This window comes from Pan troglodytes, chromosome 4 (assembly GCF_028858775.2).
Source record: "Pan troglodytes isolate AG18354 chromosome 4, NHGRI_mPanTro3-v2.0_pri, whole genome shotgun sequence".
In the NCBI taxonomy this organism is placed as follows: domain Eukaryota; kingdom Metazoa; phylum Chordata; class Mammalia; order Primates; family Hominidae; genus Pan; species Pan troglodytes.
Window position 1 is genome coordinate 39,750,677 of NC_072402.2, and position 25,344 is coordinate 39,776,020.

At 41.7% G+C, this 25,344-nt stretch overlaps 1 protein-coding gene across 1 annotated transcript in view; it reads right to left on the reverse strand.

Moving 5' to 3' along the window:
* Positions 1-25,344, reverse strand: part of SV2C (synaptic vesicle glycoprotein 2C) — a 245,001-nt gene that overhangs the window by 34,639 nt on the left and 185,018 nt on the right. Inside the window, exons 5-7 of the mRNA XM_526889.8 lie at positions 6,156-6,289; positions 5,581-5,670; positions 103-213 (exon numbers count right to left, since the gene is read on the reverse strand). Coding sequence (XP_526889.2) covers positions 103-213; positions 5,581-5,670; positions 6,156-6,289 — 335 coding nt within the window. The remainder of the gene's footprint in view (positions 1-102; positions 214-5,580; positions 5,671-6,155; positions 6,290-25,344) is intronic.

The window sequence follows — 25,344 nt, forward strand, 5'->3', positions numbered from 1 at the left end:
GGAAAGAACCTCGCTCATAGGGCAGGCCCAGTAAACCCCTCTTCTGACTAACCTCAAATGCAATAAATTAACACGCAGGTCATCATGGGACTTGTTACTTACTCCGTACAGCTCGGTGCGGATCCGCACAAAACACCTCCTATACCATGTTCCTGTGTCACTCTCAATTTCAATCAGCTCATCTATTTGTTTAGGAGTTTTTATTTTGTTTACCTGTAGAGAGAAACAGACCAAAGCGCTAAGTTACCTTCTCTGAAGTTGCTGAGTGTAGGGTTATAATTTGTCTTTACAGGAGCAAAAACTGACTCCGGCAAGAAGTAGGCGGTATTTGGTAATCACTTCATACATATATGAGACCATTGGCATAAGTATATGGATCCAAACAGCACCTGGAAGAACTGAAGAAGGAATGAGTGAGAGGGAAAACCACAAAGAAATGGGGGAAGGGAAGGGCAAGTAGTAATAGAATAATGTGAAACCAAAATGCCCTCCCTGAACCATTACTACAGAGACACACATTAGCAGACAAAACATCCAGATAAGTTAGATTCTGGATTAAGAATTATTTAGCTTGGGCTAAAGTGAGTGTACACATTTTTTTCTTTGAAACCTACTTATTTGATGAATTTGACCCCTAACTATAGTTCTGAAAGCATTCCCATCACTATTCTCAGAGCACCACTTCCGGTCCTTTTCTTCCTTCTCCCACAGCCTAACCCACAGTGGCTAGTCAGCAAATACCCACAGGTAGCCATGATTCAAGATTAAGTGAAGGATTTTTGATTGCAAGCGTCAACATGAATTTCTCAGCCATATAAGGGAAATAAATGATACAGGTTCAGCATGAAAAGCAGCATCTATGACTCAGTTAGCCTCTTTTTGCTAAGGAAGAGAACCACAAGACAGGAGAAGCACAGAGAATGAATCCTGAAAATAGAAAAAAAGGAAGAATGGGTCCTTTGTGGGCCTGGCCCGCCTTCTCCTGCTAATCAAGATTTACCTGTTTTTGATAAATCTGAGAGGACATGGAAATGTGTACACATTACCCCTGCCAGAGGTTTGAACAGGTTTTTCCGGACATCCTGCCAACATTTAAAGGGGTAACTCTATTGGCAGAGTACAGGTACCTAGGCCAGTTTTGGATAGAGGTGGCTTGGGGACCCTCAGCACCTTTCAAATTATACCAAGTAGGCAGTAGCTTCTTTCTGGCCAGGTAAACAAAGATGTCTGTACTTAGCAAAAATAATCTCTGAGTTAAATATGGAATTCCAAATCAAATGCAATCGGCTCAAAATAATCCATGTAGGAATTATGTTTTTTAAAACTCTAGATTAAAAAAAATTTTTTTTTCTTTTCTTTTTACATCATGGGATAGTCTTAATCCAACATACTACTTTTGGGAGGCTTCCGCTTTTTCACTTATCGATATTTGTTTGTTCATTTATTCATTGGCACCCATGCGGGATGCAAACATAGGCAGCCATGTGGCTCCAAACAATTACCATACAAAACGAAAAAAAGTACTCTAATGGGGATCTATAAAAGATGGGAAGGAAATACCGTTCAGAACAACCTACTTAACCTGGAAGTGAGAGAGAGGCTTCAGGAACTGCAGGCTTATAGAGAAATATGCTATCTGCCATGGATGTAACCTGCTTGGAGGACATTCCAAGTGGGAGAAATACCATGTGCAAACAAATGTCCAGAGTTAGGAGGGAAAATAGCGCACCGGGAAACTGCAAAGAGTTTGCGATTCCTGAAGGATAGTAGAAGGTCAGAGGGCGGTGAATAAGGAGGCCTGCACCAAATCAGCAGCAGTGGAGTGATATTTAGGAGGTGGAATAATAGAACATAATGGTTTCTTAGATGTACCAAAGATAAAAGAAGGAATATAGTTTTTGGGTTTAGGTGGTGCTGGTGGTACCTACTGATGAAATTTAGGGCAATGATGAGGCTTGGAGACTCCTTAGGTGATAAATTCAGATTTAAAGATGCCATTTTTCCCCACCCCTCACTGCCCAAAGATGCCATTTTTGAAGGGCCTATGTGATCTAGAAGGATGCCCACAAAGTCCTTCAACCTGCATGTGTGGAGCTCAGGAGATTTGTGCATTAGGATACATGCAGGAAATAGCTGAGATCAGCTAAGGAGAGTGAATAGGGTTAAAATGGAAGTTAGCTGAAAATGAAGTCTTGGAAAACAATATTTAAGGCAAGGGCACACTAAGAAGAGCTTCAGAGGACACCTTAAGAGGGCCAGGCATGGTGACTCACATCTGCAATTCCAGCCCTTTGCGAGGCTGAGGCAGAAGGATCACTTGAGCCTAGGAGTTTGAGACCAGCCTGGACAACATAAGGAGACCCTTTGTTAATTATCTACAAATAATTCAAAAATCAGCCAGATATGGTGGCACATGCCTGTATTCCCAGTTAGTAGGAAGGCTGAGGCAGGAGGATCACCTGAGCCAGGGAGGTTGAAGCTGCAGTGAGCTGTGATCACACCACTGCACTCCAGCCTGGGCAACAGAACGAGACCCTGTCTCAAAAAATAAGGAAAAAAAAAAAAAAAAGAAAAAAAAAAGAAAAGGAGACCTTAGGAAAATGCATGCAACTTTGCTGTACCGTGGATTTAAAAAATAAAAAGATAAATTTGTTATGGCAGAATCATGTAACAACTTTTTGAAAGTCACATATAAATGACTTTGAAATTATCAATCACTTTTGGAGTATATCCATCTTATTCTCTTCTAACCTTCATGTAACAACATTAACACATCGCCATTAGTGGACTTGGTAACTCAACCCTTTTGGAAGAAAAGGCAGGTAAGTAGGGCAATGAGGCCCTATAGAGACACCTTCTCAGAAGGTCTGGTAAATAAAGGGTTTTTCTTCATCTGGCTGAGAAGAGTTAAGTGATGTTGTATATCCAGATAATGTCTCAAGATTCTTCCAGCCTTATGATCCTTTAAATTAAAATTTTTCCCCTTTATTGTACATCTACTCAAAAGAAGAGAGTCCTCAAAAGCTTTCAGGCCTTAATTGAAGATATCCATTACTTATCTTCATTTCTCCATTATACTGCAGAGAAAATTTTGCTAATTAAGAATCTGTGATAATTTGGATAGAGGCCAAATTGCAGTTTATCTTTACAGTATGAAAAATTCATTTCCTAAATAAAATGAAATTAATAAATGAGATAGCAGGGGACTATTTAATCAGAAGTGATTTCATGTGTTTTAAGAACTGTAATTGATGTTAGGTATAAGCCACTGAAGATCTTATTTAGGTTCCCACTTATGTCTTACCGTATGTCCCTCCAACCTATTGTAGACAAAACACTTTTAGTCTATTTTTTTTTTTTTTTTTTTTGAGACGGAGTCATGCTCTGTTGCCAGGCTAGAGCGCAGAGGCACGATCTTGGCTCACTGCAATCTCCGCCTCCTGGGCTCAAGCCATTCTCCTGCCTCAGCTTCCCGAGTAGCTGGGATTACAGGCAGGTGCCATCACACCCAGCTGATTTTTGTGTTTTTAGCAGAGACGGGCTTTCACCTTGTTGGCCAGGATGGTCTCGATCTCCTGACCTTGTAATCCGCCCACCTCAGCCTCCCAAAGTGCTGGGATTACGGGTGTGAGTCACCACACCTGGCCATTTTTAGTCTAATTATATGACTGCGTATATTGAAAGATTTTAAACAATTGTTCCTTCCGAAACATTTCCTGCAACCAATTTAAATTAATTTATACTGGCTTTCCCCATGGAGAATCAGCTTTGTAACTAGAGATGGAGGAATGTTCCATGCAGAGGGAACAGCAGCACTGTGGCAGTGCTGTATAGTAAGTCAAATGTTGAGTGTGAGGAGCTGAGGGATGAATGTAGCTGCAGAGAGAGGGGAACTATAAAGCAGGCAGGAAGGAGACTGGCAGGGCCTTAGTGTCCGGAGGGAGGGTTTCTGTCTTTATCCTGAGAGCAATGGGAAGCTGCTAGAATGTGAAACTGGGGTATGTGTTATGTATGTGTGTGCCCATGTGCCTGCATGTATAATAAAATGAAATATATATTTTTGGAACTATATCTATGATTCTTTTATACCTTATGTTCATGTCAAGCTATATCAAGTTGAAGCCACATTCTTGGATTACCTTTCTCTGGTTTCCTATATAGCTACTTTCCTTTACCAAATTCTGATTAATTATTAACCTAAGAAATGGCCATGTGTGAAATGTCTGCCTTTATGTAGAAGTGTTACTGAAAATAATGTCCATTATATTGTTCAATATCCCTTATAATAAGGCCTATGAATAAACTTTTCACAAATTAGAACAAGATAAAATTGGCCTTTCCTGAAAAGTGAATACACTACCTGAAAAGCATTTCCTGAAAAGCGAATACATTGCTTTATATCAATAATGATATAATTCATTAAATTTATCCTTTGCTTTGGTTGTCAGGTGATATGGTTTGGCCGTGTCCCCACCCAGATCTCATCTTGAATTGTAGTTCCCATAATCCCCACGTGTTGTGGGAGGGACCCAGTGGGAGGTAATTGAATCATGGGGACAGTTACCCCTATGCTGCTGTTCTCATGATAGTCAGTGAGTTCTGACGATATCTGATGGTTTTACAAGGGGATTTTCTCCCTTTTGCTCAGCATTTCTCCTTGTTGCCGCCATGTGAAGAAGGACGTGTTTGCTTCCCCTTCTGCCATGATCAGAAGTTTCCTGAGGCCTCTCCAGCCATGCTGAACTGTGAGTCAATTAAACCCTTTTCCTTTATAAATTGCCCAGTCTTGGGTATGTCTTTATTAGCAGCGTGAAAATAGACTAATACATCAGGAAACCCAGAGATTAGTTTTATGTTGTTACATTGCTTTGATCCTTAGTATAATTGTTTTCTCACTTATTAGATACTGTTTTTTTTTGTTTTCAATAAATAATTTTACCATTTACTATGTATTCCAAGGTCTGTTAAAGGCCTCATGGTGGTCCTAATAGAGGCATACCTCTCTAAGATGTCTCTCTGACATCTTAGAGAAAATGTTATGGGGCTGCTATGAGTATACACCTTTGTGGGGGCTGAGTGTCACTTGAAAAGTTGTGACCTGGCCGAGTGGAGGAAATGGCCCTGCACAGCCTGGCTCTCTTCTGGTAGCAGGTCAAGGAGAATCAGCTGGCAGTCCCTACACCAAGAATCTCTTGTCCTCGGGTACTGAACCTGGGAGTCAGAGAGTAAGTAAGTCTGTGATGAAAATGCAGTCTTTCCACCTTAACCCCATCTCTTCGGTTGGTGTTATCATTTAACCAACCACAGAGCCCTCGAGTGCTAGATAGGCATAAGCAAGGTTGGCAACCTATGGGCCAAAAACAGCCCTCTGCCTGTCTCCGTAAATAAAGTTTTATTGACACACAGTCATCCCATTTATTTTAACATTGCCTATGGCTGCTTTTGCACTACAATGGCAGAGCTGAGTAGCTGTGTCAAAGACCATATGACTTGCAAAGTCTAAAATATTTACAATTTTTCCCTTGACAGAAAACATGTCCCAATCCCTGGTGTTGAGGATTCTCTGGGGAGAAGACTCACCGTGAAGACCTTCTCAGGCTGACCCCGGGCTCTCATGTTGGTGTCATGAATTAACTTCAGAATCATCCAAGCTTCATCATGTTTTCCAACCTAAGAAATGAGAGTGGACAATGAAGCGCTAGGAGTGACACACTTACCCTCCCTGATTTTCCAATAGCCGTCTTGCATTGTCAGATCAAATGAGGTGTAATTGTGCAAATGTATCTCAGTACATCCCATTGGAACATACAGACTATTTGGATATCACTGAATACATGAGCAGTTCAAATAATATGGTTATAACTAGAAATAGTATCTCCAGATGGTAAAATTTCGCTATAAAACAATAAATCATGTTTTCTTCATTGAGCCAAGTTATTTGTTTAAGGAGAAACATGAGTGCTTTCTAGCCATAAGGCAGCTTTTTTACATGTTGGTTGTTGAAAGCAGGTCTCCATGAAACCAAACCCTCCATCATTCTATAATAGGAAGGGAAAATGTACCTCTCAAATAGGCAAATGTGCTTTCCTAGAATTAACAAGGAACTTTTTCCAATAGAGGTGGGCTACCTGAGTATCTGCAATAATAAGTGTTACCTCCAACAAGAATCGTGGGCTTTCAGGCATGAATGTGAGGGCCACCACGGAGGAGACACAGGGGAGTGCACAGACGATGACAAACACACGCCAACTGTGAAACTGGTAGGCCGATCCCATGCTGAAGCTCCACCCTGGAAAAGGAGGACAGGGAGAGTGAGGGAGAGCTCCTCCCAGACAGCCTCCTGGGAACATCACCCGGGATGCCCGAGCCATGGACTTATTAGTTAAGTCTTACAATCCACAGAGCAGTGAGCTGATCTGGGCATCATCCATGGTGGCCAGCTCAGCTTTAAGACCCATAATTGCAGAGCTGAGAAGAAGGGTGCTTGGAACCAAAGGGGTCAAGGCCTAAGTATGGGGGTGCAGGTATGCATGTACCAAACCCCAAAGGCCAACATAAATTTGGGATGCTTTTTCCAATAGACCACTGTGCTAGTTATCTTCTGTTTGCTCTTCCAGATCACTCTCCACTCTTTCCCACTCTGCTGTGTGCTAGGGAATGGCCCTCTATGGACTGCATCAACCGGCTCCCTTGCCCACTGGCTTGTAGCTAAGTTTGAATAAAGGAAGGAAGGCAAGAGAACAGAGTGAAGGAGTGTTGGGATATTATTTCCCTTGCTTCCCTTCTCCCTTCCCCCTGACTGGCTGGAGGTCTGGCGGTGGGTGCTCTCATTTCCTGGGCCTTCTTTCACAGCAGCCACAGCTCTTGTCAGGGTCTGGCCACCCCTCCCTCCTGTTGCTCTTTGAGGCATAGGTGGATCCAGGGTGCTTTATTATTCCTTATTGCTTTCTCTGAATGGTTCCCATATCTTCATAAAGAGTCCCTTCACTAAACACCTTTCCACGGCCCCTTTTGAGGGTGTCACTAGCTTCCTGCTGGCACCCTGACCAGTACAATTATTAGGAATTGGCGGTTGCTGCATGTCTCCTCATCCACCTCATGAAATAGATCCAGAGAATTTTACATTTCTAAATAGAACACTTTAACTTCTAAATATTATAAAAATATAAATTTTTATATAATAGAAAAATAAGCATAATGGGATATAAACAGAAATCCTTTCAAGAACTAAAAGAAAGCTAATATTTGAATAAACATAAAATGGTTGAAAGCAAACCATTTTATATCCATTCAAATGAATATAAAATTCATTCAAATGGCTGGTTCTAAATGAGAAATAATGAGGCATATCAAATCTAATTGAAAACAGAGAGGAGATTTATAAAGGCATAGATGAATTATGTGAGGTGAAATTTTAATTTATAGCAATGCTTGGTATTTATATGCCTTTTTGTGAACAAAAATCAGATAATATACATCCTATCTCCAGGAGAGCTGTATAATTACTCATTGTTTACCTGGGAGCCAAGTGAGATTCTGAAGGTGATGTAACTTCCTCAAGGCCACACAGCTGAAGTTATACCTTAGTCTTTCCTGCCAGGACTTGAGACAGAATCTTACAGCCACACACAGCCTCATGTGTGTGCATGCTTACTCATTCTTAAATGCTGAATTTGTTGACAAATGATGTAAACACCAATGACAGGCTATATTAATCTTAGATTAGTAGACTCTGGGAATTTAATATATGAAGATAGTGTATATTACCATATTAATTATATCATAAACTGTAGGGTGTATGATTGCTATGATGTTTTATGTAGCAGAAGTTCAAAACTCTCACATATCCAAAATGCAGAAAAAAACCCTATGATGGATCAGAGAAAACAACTTGTTGACTTCACATTTGATCTCAGAGCTTCATATAAAGAACTTCTTTTTAAAAGCTCTAAATCCTATTACTTTAAGGCACTGAAAGAAAAATAAAAGCTTTAGGTGGCTGAGTTAAGCAAATGCAATGTTTTAAATTTCAGGCCACAGCACATTTCATAAAGTATAGGGGGAAACAACGAAGGCAAGAGAAGGGAAGATCTCTGGTACCATTGTTCTTTTGCTTTTGTTTTTGTTTTTGTTTTGAGATGGAGTCTCGCTCTGTCGCCAGGCTGGAGTGCAGTGGTACAATCTCAGCTCACTGCAACCTCCACCTCCTGGGTTCAAGCAATTCTCCTGCCTCAGCAGGAGTCCCGAGTAGCTAGGACTACAGGTGCACGCCATCATGCCCAGCTAATTTTTGTATTTTTAGTAGACATGGGGTTTCACCATGTTGGCCAGGATGGTCTCGATCTCCTGATCTCGTGATCTGCCCACCTCAGCCTTCCAAAGTGCTAGGATTACAGGTCTGAGTCACCGCGCCCAGACTTGTTTTTGTTTTTGTTTTGTTTTGTTTTGTTTTGTTGAGATGGAGTCTCACTCTGTCGCTCAGGCTGGAGTGCAGTGGCACGATCTTGGCTCACTGTAATCTTTTCCTCCTGGGTTCACGTGATTCTCATGCCTTAGCCTCCTGAGTAGCTGGGATTACAGGCGCCTGCCACCACGCCTGGCTAGTTTTTTTGAATTTTTAGTAGAGACGGGGTTTCATCATGTTGGCCAGACTGGTCTTGAACTCCTGACCTCAAGTGATCCTCCTGCCTCGGCCTCCCAAAGTGCTGGGATTACAAGTGTGAGCCACTGTGCCTAGCCTCTGGCACCACTGTTCTAATCAATTGTGGAGGAAAAGTTAAATATTAAATTTGAACTCAGATGAACATGGACACAAACAATGGTCACCAAGTCCCAGAACAGGTTGTGTGAGCCACTTGAGGCATTCATCCAGCACTGTTTCAGAGAAATCTCTATTTCAATCGACTCCTACACATTAGTTATTGAAAAACAATAGACAATCACAAAAACAGGTTGACTTTTTTGTGTTCCTTGAGCCTAGTCGAGAAGGGCCCTCATGACTGGGCCTCATGCCAAACAATTTGTTACAAAAAGAGCTGGGGTCCCAGACTGCGCCAAAGCTTCATGAGACCTCTCCTTGTCGGTACATGGATGAGTGGCTGACTTTGGAGTCCAGGCTGTTACTTCCCAGTCTGGGGGTGAATCCTCCATGTCTGGTGAATGTAAATCTCTTTTCCCTTCTCTCCTTCCCATTGCAATTTGCTTATTATGTCAATCTGCTTATTATATAAATTTGCTTATATCATTTGCTTATTATATCAATTTGCTTATTATATCTGCATTGCCATTTACGTGGGATAAAGCTTGTTTACCCTTAAAGGTATTGTGTGTGTGCCTTTTCTTCTCCCCTCACGTGTTTCTCACACAGAACCTCAATTAGTTCAGAAGGTAAGTTTTCAAAGGCAAATAGGATGAAGTGATTTAACCAAAGAGAAAGTCACTACAATGGATACAGCAGGAAGCTTCTTATGGTAGAATATTCCCTCACCCCTAAAGATGTCCTCATCCTAATCTGTGAATATGTTACCTTACATGCCAAGGGGCTTTGTAAGTGTTATTAAGTTAAGGATCTTGAGACAAAGAGATTATTTTATATTATATGGTTGGGCTCAATGTAAATACAAATGTCCCTAGAAGGAAAAGAGGGAGGCAGGGACAATGAGAAAGGGAGATGGGTTGAGGGAAGCAGAGATTAGTTTGGAGAGAGACTTGAAGATGCTGTGCTGCTGGCTTTGAAGATAGAGGAGTGGGTCGCAAACTAGGGAATGCAGGTGGCTGGTAGAAGCTGGAAAAGACAAGAACACATAATCTCTCCTAGAGCCTCCAGAAGGAGACTCTAGAAGCCCTGCGAATCCATTTAAACTTTTGATCTCTAGAACTGTCAGATAATAAATTTGTGTTGTTTAAAGCCAACATGCTTATAGCGATTTGTTACAGCAGCAACAGAAACCAATACACTTCTTCTTACAGTTAAAGCTCTACTGCTAACTTGGCTGATAGAAGTTAAGTTGGAGAACTGTAGCATTCTCTATAAAACTTCAGGCTCCCTGCCTTTTTTTTTTTTTTTTTTTTTACTTTGCATAACAAGTTTATTTTTAAAAAAGGCATATAGACAATAAACAAAGTAAATTTTAAATCAGATCTTAACTTCCGTCCTAGAATCGTTCCATTAAGTTCTAGTCTATGAAAACTTTTAGTTCAATAATCGTCATCTTCATCAGAGTCTATTACTTTTCTTCTGTTGAATTTCACTGTTGTTGTCTTTTCTGTTTGTCGGCTTACTTTTTTAAAGGATTTCTATTAAACCTAGTTGTGATACCTTCTCACTTAGTTGTCCATATCTTGCCATCTGTATAAGGTAATTCTCTACTGCTTTAGTTTTTTTAGTCTTTACAAGTGCTAAGTTACTTAACCTGGCCAGGGGCCGACTGATTTAGAACTTGGGCTAAGATACTGTTTCTCATTTCTGCCTCCCTGTGCTTTGCTTCCTGTTGGGCCGCATCACCAGGATCCTGTCATCCTGGCAGGCTCAGACCCTGTCGCGCTCTCAGCACCGGGAACAGAGCGGACCCTCACTTGTCGGCTGAACTTGGGTCAGAACAACTGAATTCCAGAAAAACTGAATTGGGCCCGGCTGCAACTGCTGGCTCCAAAAGCTGAGATTGTGCTTAGACCTAGGCCTGGCAGGATGAGCCTGCTCTGGGCCAGGGGACCCCACACCCCCACACCCGGGTAGGTCCCGCACCTGGAGGCCCCTGACGCCTGCCTCCCAGGCACCCCACGGGGAAAGCAGCCAGGCCACCTCGGAGCCGGCCACGAGGCCGCCGGGGCAGGCTCCCTGCTTTTGCTTGGACTTCTCCAGAAGCCTCTCCAAGGACGCCGGGCTCCATCTTGACAGCTGGTCTCGGGAATTTTGTTGAATTTTGTTCTTCACTCTTACTGCTCTGGAACATCATATCAGCTGATGGAGAGACTGATTGCAACATGATTCCAGTCGGGCGGTTTTCAGCCTCCCAAGGAATTGGACCACAATCAAAACCCAGAAGAGAGCTAACTGATGCAGAGTCCAGCTCTGCTCAGCTTAGAATCGTTTCTTCAGGTGTAGATTCTTCCATTGAACAGCTGAAGTTTAGCCTACTTGTTGCTGTTGAGGTCCTTCTCTCCTTCATTGCTTAGTGTGTGTGTGCATATGCGTGTGTGACACACACATATGAACACACACATGCTGGTGGTGTCTCTCTCTCTCTAAAGGGTGTGTTGTCCACTCATTTCTCTCTCCATTTGTTTGTAATATGCTTTTTTCCCCCAGTATCCAAAACCATTTTATACCTTTTTCCATTTCTCTTCAAATCTCCAGCAACCAACTCCACTCCTGGCACTTGACCTTACTTCCTATTTCTTAGAGGAAATAAACACAGAGAGAACTACATACTCCTCATCTTCTCATCCTTGAATCTATTCATCCACCTGCCCCTGTTCCGTCTCCCTGTCTTCTCTTTGATTACAACAGATGAGCCGTCCATGTGCCTAGCTAAGGCCACCCTGCTCACATGGGCGGTGGAGCTCATCCTTCTCTTTCCCTCAAGGATGGAACTCCTGTAAGTATCTGTTCCTCCTCTCCAACCCTCATCGTCATGTTTTCTCGCTTTACTTGATGGGTCATTCTATCAGCATATCTCTATCTGACACCTGATAAAGAGCCCTTCCTCCACTCCCACAGGCTTCTCCAGCTGCACTGCTATTCCTCAGTTCCCCTTTACAGTAAAACCTCAAAAGGATGGTCTATAGCCAGTCTCCAATTTCTCCCCCAGTATTCTCATCCCAAACAGGCTGTCCCCAAATTCCGCTGAAACTGCGCTAACCAAGGCCACCAGTCTTTGTCATATTTAATGGTTGCACTCTAATCAAACTCTCTAAATCATTCTGTATAGCTGTCCATTCCACTGTTTTTTGTAAAACTTATTTCCCTTGGCTTCCTCATCACTACGTGCTAGTTTCGTTCCCACCTCACTGGCTTTCCTTCAGTTTCCTTAGCTGGCTCCTCTGACTGGCCCCCAAAGGTTGGCACAGTCCAAATCTTGGTCATTAGTCATCTCCTCTCTCCATAGGCCCTTTCTAGGGGCACTAATCTATCTCCACGACTGTAAGTGCCACCTGCATGCCACTGTCTCTGAAATACATTCTTTTCTGTTCCCAGAGCTCCAGAAATATACCTCGACCTGCCTACTTACATCTTCACAGAGATGCCTAATGGGTGTCTCAAAGTTACCATGTCTAAAATGGAATTTTGGTTTCCTGCCACACTATCAAGGAAAACTCTTGTTTCTCTCTTACCCTTCCCTATTTCAGCACTGTCAGACCCCAGATACACGTGTCAAAAACCGAGACCTCATCCTCATCTTCTTTTTCCCTCACAATCCCCAATGTTCAATCCATCAGCAAGTTCCAGCTCTAAAATCTACCTCAAAGCCACTCACTTCTCCCTATCTCCATGGCACTGCACAGGTTCTGGCTGACGTGGACCTTCCCCTGACCTTTAGCAACAGCCTCCTGTTTGGTCTCCCTGTCACTCTTGGTCCTCCATAGTCCACTCTTCCTATAGCAGCCAGAGTTATCCTTTTAAAATGTCAATAAGGTCACTTCACTCTGTCACTTGAAAGCCTCCCACAGCTCTGAGTACATTTGGAATGAAACCCAAATGCCTCACCGTGGCACCTAAGGCCTATGTAGACTGCTTCCTATTCATGTATCTGAGCTCATCTTCTGCTGGTCCTCTAACTGGCTTGAGCCAGTCCCATGGACCTGCTTCCAGTTCTCTGAACATAGAGCTTAATCCCATCCTAGGGGCTAAGCCTTTTTCCTGGAAGCCCAGCCACGCATGAGAAAGGATAGAAAGGATGTTTGTTGTATTTTAGCCAGGCTTTCTGAGTTTTGAAGTGAGGGTTTTCAATGTTGTCCCCTAGGAGTCTTGGAATGTGATGTTTTCCTGGTCTGGACAGCTCTACTTGAGTATTTGCATGCATGGCTGCCGGCTTCGTACCTTCCAGGATTCAGCTTAAGGTTGTCTCCTCAGAGAGGCTCACACACAAAATCCCACTCATGTAGGCCTGTTTTATTGTCTTGACAGCTCTTATCACTATCTGAAGTTGTCATATTCATGTATTGTTTACATATTACCTGTCCCTCTCCCACCAAGAGAGCAGGAACCCTGCTTTTCCCACTCATCAAGACCTCCTAAGCAAGTGCTAGTCCATAGGAAGTGTTCTTTTAATGTTTGTTGAACACACACACACACACACACAATGTGTACATGAGCATGGGCAAAATCACTGCAGGTTACAGGACCACAGACCCAGATTTTCTTTTGATTATTTTCTTTCTGAATCTACACTAAACAGCAAAATAACCTTGATTCACTTTTTCAAATTAAGTTTGTATTATCTTCATAGAGTAAAACTTTATTTGTTTTTAGTTATACAGTTCTATGAGCTTGACAAATGCAGAGTCATGTAACCACCATCATTATCAGGGCACAGAACAGTTTCATTACCTCAAAACATTCCCTCCTGCTGCCCCTTGAGAGTCACCTCTTCCTCCAGCCCTAACCCCTGGCAATCACTGATCTCTTGTCTGTCCCTATAGTTTTGTCTTTTCTAGAATATCATATAAATGGAATCATATTGTACATAGCTTTTGGAATCTGTTTTTTTTTTTTTTTTTTGAGACAGGTCTCCTCGGTCACCCAGGCTGGAGTGCAGTGGCGTGATCTCAGCACTGCAGCCTTGGCTTCCCAAGTGATTCTCCTGCCTCAGCCTCCCAAATGGCTGGGACCACGGGCAAGCGCCACCATGCCCGGCTAACTTTTTGTAGAGACGGAGTTTCACCATATTATCCAGACTGGTCTTGAACTCCTGGGCTCAAGCCATCCTCCTGCCTCGGCCTCTCAAAATGCTGAGGGTACAGGTGTGAGCCATTGTGCCCAGCCTTGGTCTGGTTCTTACACTTTGCGTTACAGTCGAGATTTATGCAAACTGTTGCACATACCTGTGGTTTGTTCTTTTTCATTGTGTTGTAGTATTCCGTTGTGTAAATATATCACATTTAGTTTATCCACTCACCAGTTGAAGGACACTTAGATTGTTTCCAGTTTTGGGTGATTATGAATAAAATTGCTATATACATTTCATACAGGTTTCTGTGTGCCCCCAAAATTTCCTTGGGTAAATATGTAGGAGTGGAATGGTTGAGTCACATAATAAGCTCATGTTTAGCTTTACAGCAGACTGCCAAACCATTTTGCACACTGGTTGTGCCATTTTGAATTCCCACCAGTAGTGTATGCAAGTTCTAGCTGCTTCACATCTTTCCCTTCACTTGTTAGGTTTCTTTTCTTAAATTTTAGCCTTTCTTATAGGTATCTAGTGGTATCTCATCACAATTTTAATTTGTGTTTCCCTAATGCCTAGTGATATCTTCATTTACTTTTTGTTCATTCATTCCTACTTTAGTGCCTATATGTGCCTGTCATAATGCTGTGATATGGAGACTGATTCCCTGATCTCAAGGAAGTTATAATCCATTGAAAAAGGCAGATATGTTAACAGACAAGGCCAGATGTGTTGGCTCACACCTGTAATCCCAGCCCTTTGGGAGGCCAAGGCAGCAGGACTGCTTGAGGACAGGATTTTGAGACCAGACTGGGTAACATAGCAAGGCTTCATCTCTAAAAAAAAAAGAAAAGAAAGAAAGAAAGGAAGAAAAAAGCTAGTTGTGGTGGTGCATACCTGTGGTCATAGCTACTAGGTGACAGAGTGAGATGCTGTCTCAAAAAAAAAAAAAAAAAAAAAAAAAAAAGGCCAGGTACTGTAGCTCATGCCTGTAATTCCGGCACTTTGGGAGGCTGAAGTGGGTGGATCACCTGAGGTCAGGAGTTCGAGACCAGCCTGCACAAAGTGGCAAAACCTCGTCTCTGCAAGAAATACAAAAGTTAGCCAGGCGCATGCCTGTAGTCCCAGCTGCTTGGGAGGCTGAGGTGGGAGGATCACTTGAGCCCTGAGAGGGAGTCCTGGAAAGGGTGTTGGGTGCTCCTCCTGCCTTGTGGCATGTCCCATGGCAGGGGGCAGGGTCAAAGGCTGATGGGTGATAACCTGTGGCTTGAATGAGAGATAGACACCATGAGGGCCTCAAGAAATGACCCTGCAAATGCTTTGTAAAACTATGATACCATTCTCCGGGTTAAACATAGATACAAGAACGAAGGTGTAAAACACTGACCACCATCACTACTCAGCCATCAATTCTCAGGACCTGCTTTTGAGCTCCATTTTAAGTGTCTTAAATTTGAATTTGAGAGCTACACAAAGCCTACACTACAAAATCAGAAAGTGGAGAGACAGCAACGTGGAATAAAGGACAGGAATGGGAAAACAAGCCACAATCAACTGGGAAAGTGGGTTGTTGCTTTTGGATACTTACCTGCAGTTAGTAAAATGGATTCTTTTAAATGAACCTTTTATATTGGCACCACACCTTTTTGTCTTAAAAATATGTCTCGTATGAGTGATGATTCTAATTATCCTTTGGACTTTGTTAAGATACTCAAATGTTAAGACATTCAAATGTCATACCGAGGAATTTATCTACAGATAATATAAGTTCCATGCAAGGAAGGATCTCAATATTACAGAAAGCAGTTCTAGCACAGCACTAATCAGTGTGGAGCTAATAAAAGTATTATATGTCATGAATAATAATCAAAGCTTTTTACCAGCCTTAAGCTGATGTGCTCTGTGACCGCAGAAAACAGCTGCCTCCCCAGTTGCCTGACTGTCTGAAACCTTTCAAGGTGCCAAGGCAGAGGTATGTGACACACATACAAGGATGCTGGCTTTCATGTTCTTGTCTGGGCTCTGTCCCTGATCCCCTGGGGACTTGACACCTACTTTGCTGATCTATATTTGTTTTGTTTTTGTTTGTGTTCGTTTTTTTTTTTTTTGAGACAGACTTTCGCTCTCTTGCCCAGGCTGGAGTGCAGTGGCAGGATCTTGGCTCACTGCAAGCTCCGCCTCCCGGGTTCACGCCATTCTCCTACCTCAGCCTCCCGAGTAGTTGGGACTACAGGCGCCCGCCACCATGCCCGGCTAATTTTTTGTATTTTTAGTAGAGATGGGGTTTCACCGTGTTAGCCAGGATGGTCTCGATCTCTTGACCTCGTGATCTGCCCGCCTCGGCCTCCCAAAGTGTGGGGATTACAGGCGTGAGCCACTGCACCTGGCCTACCGATCTGTATTTGACTGTCAGTTATGTGATATTATTAATGAAATAGTTTTTGGTAGGAATGCAGATTTTAGGTACAAGACACAAACCCAAGGTTCTAAACGAAAACATTAAGTATCATATGTGAGATCAATTTTTAAGCTAAGAAGTAAATCACCTGTATTGATTTGTCTATGGTCTTCTTTACTCACAAGGCACCTGGCCAACTAAAATTTTCTTTAAAAAGGGGCCCAAAATCCATTTTTTCAAGGGTCCAACAAGCTTAGGAAGAGGACAATGATCAGATAAATTTCTGATTTTGTTCCCACAGATATAAAATTTTATCCCCTCAACATGTCACAGGTTTAAAATATAAATACTATGTAATCTGCACGAAACATTAATCCTTGGCTGGAAACTCAGGTTGTCATGCATCTGTGACTCCACCAGATTTAACCAGATGCAGCTGGATGGTTCCTGTTGCTAATACCAGCAGAGATTTTTCATCTCCTTCTCAATTTGTAAAAAGAAAAAAAAAAAAAAGAAGGAGAAAAAGGAAAAAAAAGGCCAAGTAGTAGGTGGAGGGGGGCACATGGAGGGGAGATAGTTAAATAAACTATGGTATAGCCTTACAATGGAACATCATATAACTACTGGGAAAGAATGAGGTCGATTTTTCTAAACAGATATATGGAAAATGTCCAAGTGACATTGCTCAGTGAAAAAAGCACTTTTAAATAATAGTGATTTCATTTATATATATATACATAAAACATATCAGTTTTTATATATATACATAAAACATATCTAGAAAATGACTAGGAGGAAAACCCACTAAACTATTTAAAGTGGTTACTCAGGGTAGGGAGGAGAAGCTCATGAGGACTTTTACTTTTTGAAAAAATTATAGTCCTCCATTCTGAAGATTTTCACTTGACATTTCTTTAATGTTTGAATTTTGTAGTGTCTTGTATAACTTTTTACCCAAAAAGGAAAAGAGAAAGCTTTTCAAAGAGTTGCAAGCCTTTACATTTTTTGAGACACAGGCCCTGATGGGAGAAGAGAGAGGAGAAAGAATCAAATTATAATTGTGCCACTATTCAATACTTACATATTTTTCTGAACTAAACGAATGTTAATTCTGATTGTGACAAATCTAAACACTGACAATACAGGTCTCACTTATGGATACCAAGGCAAAAGTGCCAGAGACTATCCTGGTATCTCTGGGTGAAAAAGAGAACAATATTCACAGACCTTTAATCTTTTGACCTATAACCGCAGTCATATTCTAATCTTGGACCCTTGGGGCTGTGGCCGTTCTCCTTGAGCTGAAATCCTGTGAACACTATTGCCAACAGAGATGCACAAAGCAATCACAATAAAAATAATTGGCAGCGATCTGCCTGCAGCACATAATCACGCATTCAGGAAGTGAGAGCCAATTATACGTCCCAGGGAGAGAGTCCAGGGGTTAAATTCCAACAAACTCCAATAGTCATCTGTCTTTAAGAGCAGGCCCGAGCAACAAGCCAACCTTTCCTGCGAGTTTCTCTATTTCTGTTTCCAAGCTCTGGTCTTGCCCTTTGGAATGCGCAGAGGAGCAGCCAGCGGTGGAAGGAAGTCACATTATGCCTCTGCTTCCTGAATTTGACTTATGACCCTAACCGTGCTTTCGAAGAAGCACATTTTCTGGTGGCTTTTGAAACTCACAAATTCATGGGCTTATTTTTTTAGGGTCATTTTTTTTTCTGGAATGTCTTCTGTGAGTGCCCCAAATATGCAAAGAGTGAATGAGGGGAACTTTTCAGAAAGGGTTCCTGGGGCCAACATGTAAGACTGACTCAAGCATGGTGCTTCCCAAACTCCAGTGAGAGAAATGATGAGTCTGAGAGTTGAAAAAAGCTGACAGCATGAAATGTGCATGTGTATGTATGTGTGTCTATATTTTAGGCAAAGGTCCTTTGGGATTTTCTTTTGTATATAGATAATAATATAGTATTAACGTTATGATAGTATAGGTCAATCAGCCTGAAGTTAAAAAAATATATATATGTGTATATATATATCTTTTTTGTAAAAGATTTTTACGCAAATTTATACTAAAAGAGCCTGTAGGATAGTCAAATGTTGACCAAATGCAACTGAAGCTTATATCATAAATGCATGTTAAGTCAGCTCATTAGTCTATAAATATACATTGTATATATTCATGTTATTATCTTAAAGCACAAATAGGCACACATTAAGTTTCCTTCTCTATTTTACTCACGTAAATGTTTATTTAAAGTGAAATGTATACTTTTGTATTTATATATAAACTATTATATTAGCTGATGTCTGTGGATGAATAATAACAAATCAATTATGCTGATTTTATGAACACATACAGTCTTAGGAGACTGAAAAACAAACAAAAGTAAATATTGGCAATTCTTACACTGGGTAGAAAGTTGGAATACTAGCCTCTAAAGCTCATTCCAGAACTAAAGTTCTCTCTGATTCTAAGATCTTGAGTCTCGACCAGATAAGGCCACAAGAAGGTCCTTTCAAGTATAGATCTAAGGCAAGAAACGAAATACTTTCAAAACAAAAAACAAAACAAAACAAAACACCTTCTAAACTGCAGTTAGTTCTGAGACAAGTGTCCAAAAGTTGGTAGAGGACTTGCAGCAAAATAGTGGTGCTTATTTCACATATTAGCAACTTAGTCAATCTGCTTTTCAAAGTAGCTGTCCGTAAAAACCCAAAAAGCCCAACAATAGTATTCCAAACAACTGCCTGGTTCTCATTCTCTTCCAGATCAAATTTTCTTTTTGCTGTTTGCACATGGCCCCAGGAAGATCTTGCTCATGATCAACAAAGCTCTCTGTTTATTCCTAGAAGATTTTTGTGATAACAATACAAAAATTCTAGTGGAATCCATCGTTAGGTGAAAGATTTTTCTCCCGGGGGCAAGGGGGAGAGATTACAGAGCGGGCTATAATATTTCCAGCATTAAGACAGCAGAGGTCAGCCCAGGTGCTCTTTGTTGCTGATGCCCAAAGGGCACACTTGTATACCTGTGCTAACTTGTTGACCTCTGTAACCTGTTTCTTTTTCCTAGCCCCATTTCTTGCCTTATAGTCTCTGATCCAGAACAAATCATTTAACACTTGACAATTGAAACAGCTGCTTAGCTCATGACTTGGGCCCAAAATGACCCTTAGAGTTTTGTCATTTTTGTCAAAGAAATTCCATTCTAACGGGTGGGGAAATGCATGCAACTACAATGACTGGGAGCTCTAATTTCTGGTCCTTGTGCCTCAAGCAAGGGGACATCATACTCTCCCTCCAAGTACAGTGGATGAAAATGTGACTCTGGAATTTTTAGAAACATATTTATTATGTTTCCTAATTTTCAAAAAGCTGATTTCTTAGCTTAATTTCACTGTGATAAGAGCACATACGCCGGGCGCGGTGGCTCATGCCTGTAATCCCAGCACTTTGGGAAGCTGAGGCGGGCGGATCAGGAGGTCAGAAGTTCGAGACTAGCCTGACCAACATGGCGAAACCCTGTCTCTACTAAAAATACAAAAAAAAAAAAAAAAAAAAAAAAAGAGCACATGCTTGGTAGTTTTTTTGAAATACACTGGAGCTTGCTTTATAGCACAGTATATAGTCCATTTTTATAAATGCTCCACGTATGCTCCAAAAGATTGTGTACCCTACAGGTATTGGGTGCAGTGTCTATATACATCTATTAGGTCAAGTTTGTTGATTGTGTTGTTCAAATCATCTATACACTCACTGATTTTTTCCTCCTATTTGTCATGTTAAACTCTTTTCGGTTGTTTTTTGTGGGTAGTCCCAATAACATAGCCCATCACGTTACTGAAAATGGAACAATATACCTGTTATAAAATCAAGACACATCTATATTCCTTTGCCAATATACTTCCTGGCACCCTAATATCTGGCAGAGCGTATGTTAAGGAATTGGTAAGCCCCAAACTGTGGGATTGAGGAGGAAGAAACATAGAAATTCATGATTACTTGAATTACCACTGAAGACACAAAATGGAATCGTTCAATTTTTATTTCTTTTTTTTCCCTTTTGACATTTCTTCTTGCCTGATAATTTCACTTTTAAAAATCATAGCGATTAGGTCAGGTGTGATGTCTCACACTGGTAATACTAGCACTGTGGGAGGCCAAGGCAGGCAGATCACCTGAGGTCGGCAGTTCGAGACCAGCGTGGCCAACATGGTGAAACCCCGTCTCTACTAAAAATACAAAAATTAGCTGGATGCAGTGGTTGGTGCCTGTAATCCCAGCTACTAGGGAGGCTGAGGCAGGAGAATTGTTTTAACCCGGGAGGCAGAGACTGCAGTGAGCTGAGATTGCACCATTGCACCCTACCCTGGGTGACAGAGTGAGACCCTGTCTCAAAAAAAATAATAAAAATAAATAAATAAATCATAGGGATTAAAAAATGAAACACCTTTCTGTTGAGTAGCAAAGCCATAAAAGGCTTCGCATCTGCTTGTTTGAGCCCCAACACAATATACATCCTGCCCCAACGCAATACACATCCCAGCTAGATATGTCCCCAAGCTATTCTGTAGTGTCATAGCTGCCATTTTGTATTACCTTGTTTCAAAACAGTTTCCCATAGACTTGCAACTTTTTATAAGTTGGAGATGATCAGCAAAGGCTCACCAGCAAGAATAAGCAAATGCAAATCTCCAGCCCACTCTCAGGCTTTGCTGGGAGCCATCAGAATCCTTTACTCTTGTTTTTCCTCCCCTGGGCTGTGATTACACTTCTAATGATTCATCTCACTACAGTCAGACAGGAACGGGGCTTTCCCCCAAAGCAATGAATGCATTTTTTTGTGAACAAACCTAGTACTTCCCCCACACACAACTTAGACTTCCTTCTGGAAAAATAAAACATTCAAGAGTTAATATACTGATATGTAACTCAAAGGAGGCTCTTCCTACAATACAGCTTTAAAGCATGTTTCCTGCAGGTTATATGAATCATAGAGATTAAAAGAAGCCCAAATTAATTAAATTGTTGGCAGAGATGCAATCCACTTTTGTCCATCCAGATTTATGACCCTGCAGGAGACATTCAAATGCTATTTTTCTTCATTCCCCATCCCCTTTCTCCTTTGTCTCAAAATGTCAGGCAACTACCCAGAGTTAAATTTCACCTCTGCTCTCTGGAAAGGCTATTTGGGTCATTCATCTTGGCTCAGAAATAAGTTCCTAGCTGCAACTGAATGTGGAAATGATTGGTCCTGCTGCATCCCAGTGAACGGTTTTCTAGGGCTATGCTGCCGGAAAAATCAAATGCAGAGTGACTGAGTCTGGGACTAATGCAGCAGTTTTTCATTCACTATCACTTCTCTGAATGCTACTTACCAGAAATGATCTAATGACTCAGGGAGACCACAGTGACAAAGTGCTCGAGCATAGGCAGATTGATGCTCCCTCCGGCAGAGGTGGATGTAAAACCAGCTTTGACCAGAATGCTAGTTCCCAGAACTTGCAGACTCACATGTGGGCTTTCTATCTCCTCACACCCACTCTCATGACAGTTTTGGCAAAGGATAGGCAGGCTTGAGTACCAATTGCAGACTACAGCAGGGACACGGGTAAAGTGGATTCAAAGGTACGCAGCGGATTCCTTGAATATTTATAATGCACCCACCATGTCCAGGCACCTCACACACATCCTGTTTCGTACATCAACGATCTTGTTGGCTGCCCAGGTAGGGCAATCAAATAAAATACAGGCCAGCAGTTACATCTGATAAAAATCCGTTTTTAGTGTAAGTATGTCCAATGCAATATTTGGGACATACTTCTACTAAAAAGTTTGTCCATTATTTGGAATTCAAATGTAACTAAGGGTCCTGTATTTTTATTTTATACATCTGAGAACTATACCCCAGGAGACAATTGGTAAAGCCTGGAGACATTTTTAATTGTTATGACCTTGGGAAGAAGGGTTACTACTGGCATTTTGTAGGTAGAGGCCATGGATGCTACTAAACATCTTATAATACACAGGACAGGCTCACCACCTTCAAACAAGAAGTATCCAGCCTAAAATGTCAACAGTGCCTAGGAGGAGAAATCTTGCTGTGAACTAGTCACAGTGTCCATCCATGTCATAGGTGAGGTACTCACAGGTAATAGACCAAAAGCTTGAGGATACTTCGAAACTTCGTTTTCTAACAGAGGTGTGAAAACCGACTTTTAGGAGACCCCTTTTTATTCCTGCATGAATGTGTGTTGTTTTTGTGTTAGTTTGTGCTATGCAATTATAAGCTCTTTTGAATATACTTTTTTGTTATAAAGTTAAACTATAGGGGTTTCCCATACTCTTTTTATGCACCTGGAAGCAACTTTATGTACCCTGAAGTTGACAAGTAAAGGTGACACACAATGAAAGAGTAAAAAGAGTAAAGAAGTGATGTTCCCCCTGGGGTTTTAGTAAGAGTGTAGCATTCTCCATCAAATACTTTCTGAAAACACCCACAGCTTATAAATGGTTATTACCACAGAAAAGTAATAACCATATATTTCCTAAAGCGTTTGCATTCTTGTCTCATAAAAATGGGAGAAGTTGGTTCTCAAAATTCCCGTGAGTCCACAGGAATAGGGAAACAGCATCCTTAATAAAAGCACCTGGCACTAACCACATGTCCCTACAAGTTTACACCAATAAAGCTGCAGCCAGGCAGCGGGACGGGCCCACACTGGGTTCCACAAGACCTGCAGTGAGAATGCTGGGAATCAGTGTTCTCTTCAGGTCTCTCGCAGCTCCTGCCTCCTGGACTCCACGCTCAGTTCTCATGCATCATCGAGCCCCGTGAATCCAGTATTCACGGCCGTGAATTCAGTATCACGGAGAGTGTTCATTGTCTCTCAGCCCTCATCCACCATCACAACTCACCTCTCATTAAGAAAACTTGCTTCACTGCAGCTGCACTTTCCCTTCCCCCTCCCACCTTTTCCAGAATCTGCCCACTATCAGGTTATCTCCCTTCTGTCTACCTTCCAAATACAACTGCCTATAGTACAAGATCCTTTGCAACCTTGCCCCAGCCTGCTTCTCCACACTCATTTCCAACCACGGGCTCCCCAATCCAGCTCAGTGATCCCCTCCACTGCACTTTTGTGTGCTAAGAATCACGAGGAGGATATCGTTGAAAATGCACATTCCCCTCCTCTGTTACTAGAAATGTCCCACTTAGGAGGGCTGGGCTGGGACCCAGGGATCTGCTTGTGTGGGATCCAAACAAGCACCCCAAGTGGTTCTTATGCAGGTCTGCACAATGAGAAACACAGCTTCAGTCCTACTGCATTAATTTCTGTTGCCTGTACCCACTGTCAATGTGATGTCCCTTGTGTCTCAGCCCAGGCTCTTTCCTTTGCTTAGAATATCCCCTCCTCACCCCTGTTGTCTGCCTGGAAAATTCCTACTGATTGCAGAAGCCACATCAAATGTCACTTTTAGAGCTTCCCCGACTTGTATCTTGCAACAGCCATGCTTGGCATCAATGCCTTTCTCTTTGGTATATTTACAGTGATGTAGACAACCACTCTCCCAGCATGTATCACCTGTTCTACATATTTGTTTATAATATATACTCTGCTAAATCCTGCTAAATTCCAGAGACTGAAAAATTTAACCTGTTTGAATCACCTTAAGTAGAATGGAATATACAAAAGAATACTTTACATTTTGATATACCCTCCACAGTTAAAAAGGCTTGAAAGGTACAGGCCATCAAGTAATGAAAAAAATCATCATATTGTACTTGGACTTCATATAGATGTATTTTTTTAATATTAAATTTTCTTTTCTTTTCAGGCAGCCTCCTGAACCAGAATAGGTTCAGAGACTCCCTCATATATATGCATTAACCATAAATTTCCAAATATTTTCCCGTACCCACACATCTGTAAAGTTTTGCCCTTGTAGCTAGTATGTCTCTGGCTACACCAGGTATATTTTAAAAATAGAATTAGAATAACCACATCAGTCACTCATTCCCACATGTTACTATGAGCTGTCTAGTCTCTTCCTCTATTATTTCTGGAGATGACCAGGAAACATGTCGTGTGTTCAGGAATGTCGCCCTCCCAATCACCGTGTGGTGGACATTTGTTTCTCTTTTTGGAGAATCTTTTGCCACATATTTATGCCTTTGATGTCCAGCAAGGACCAACAGATGCCTGCTAGCTGGTGCCACCTCCCAATTTGGAAGTGTCTCTGGAAAAGGTAGACAGTGCAGGCTCTGAACTGGAGCAACTGACTGTTAATCCTCATTCTGCTCATTACTAGCTCTGTGTCTTGGGCAAGTTACTTAACTGCTTATTTTGTTTTCATTGTGATAAAATATACATAACATGAAACTTCCCATTTTAACCTTTTTTTTTTTTTTTTTTTACTGTATAATTCTGTGGCATTAAGTACATTTACATTGTTGTGTAACCAGCACCACCATCCAGCTCCAGAACTATTTCCATCATCCCATACTGAAACTCTACCCATGAAACGATAACTCATCATTCCTGCCCTACCCTCATGCTCTGGTAACCTCTATTCTACTCTCTGCCTCTATGAATTTGCCTATTCTAGGGAGCTCATGTAAGTGGTATTATACAGTGTTCATCTGTTTGTGACTGGCTTATTTCACTTACCATAATGTCTTCAAGATTCACATATGTTGCCTGGGTGCAGTGGCTCATGCCTCTAAACCCAGCACTTTGGGAGGCTGAGGTGGGTGGATCACTTGAGGTCAGGAGTTTGAGACCAGCCTGGTCAACATGGTGAAATCCCATCTCTACTAAAAATACAAAATTTAGCCGGGGGTAGTGGCTCACACCTGTAATCCCAGCTACTCAGGAGGCTGGGGCAGGAGAATTGCTTGAACCTGGGAGGCAGAGGTTGCAGTGAGCCAAGATCACACCAATGCACTCCAGCCTGGGTGACAGAGTGAGACTCTGTCTCAAAAAAAAAAAAAAAAAAAAAAGATTCACACATGTTGTAGCATGTGTCACAATTTCCTTCTTTTTTAAGGCTGAA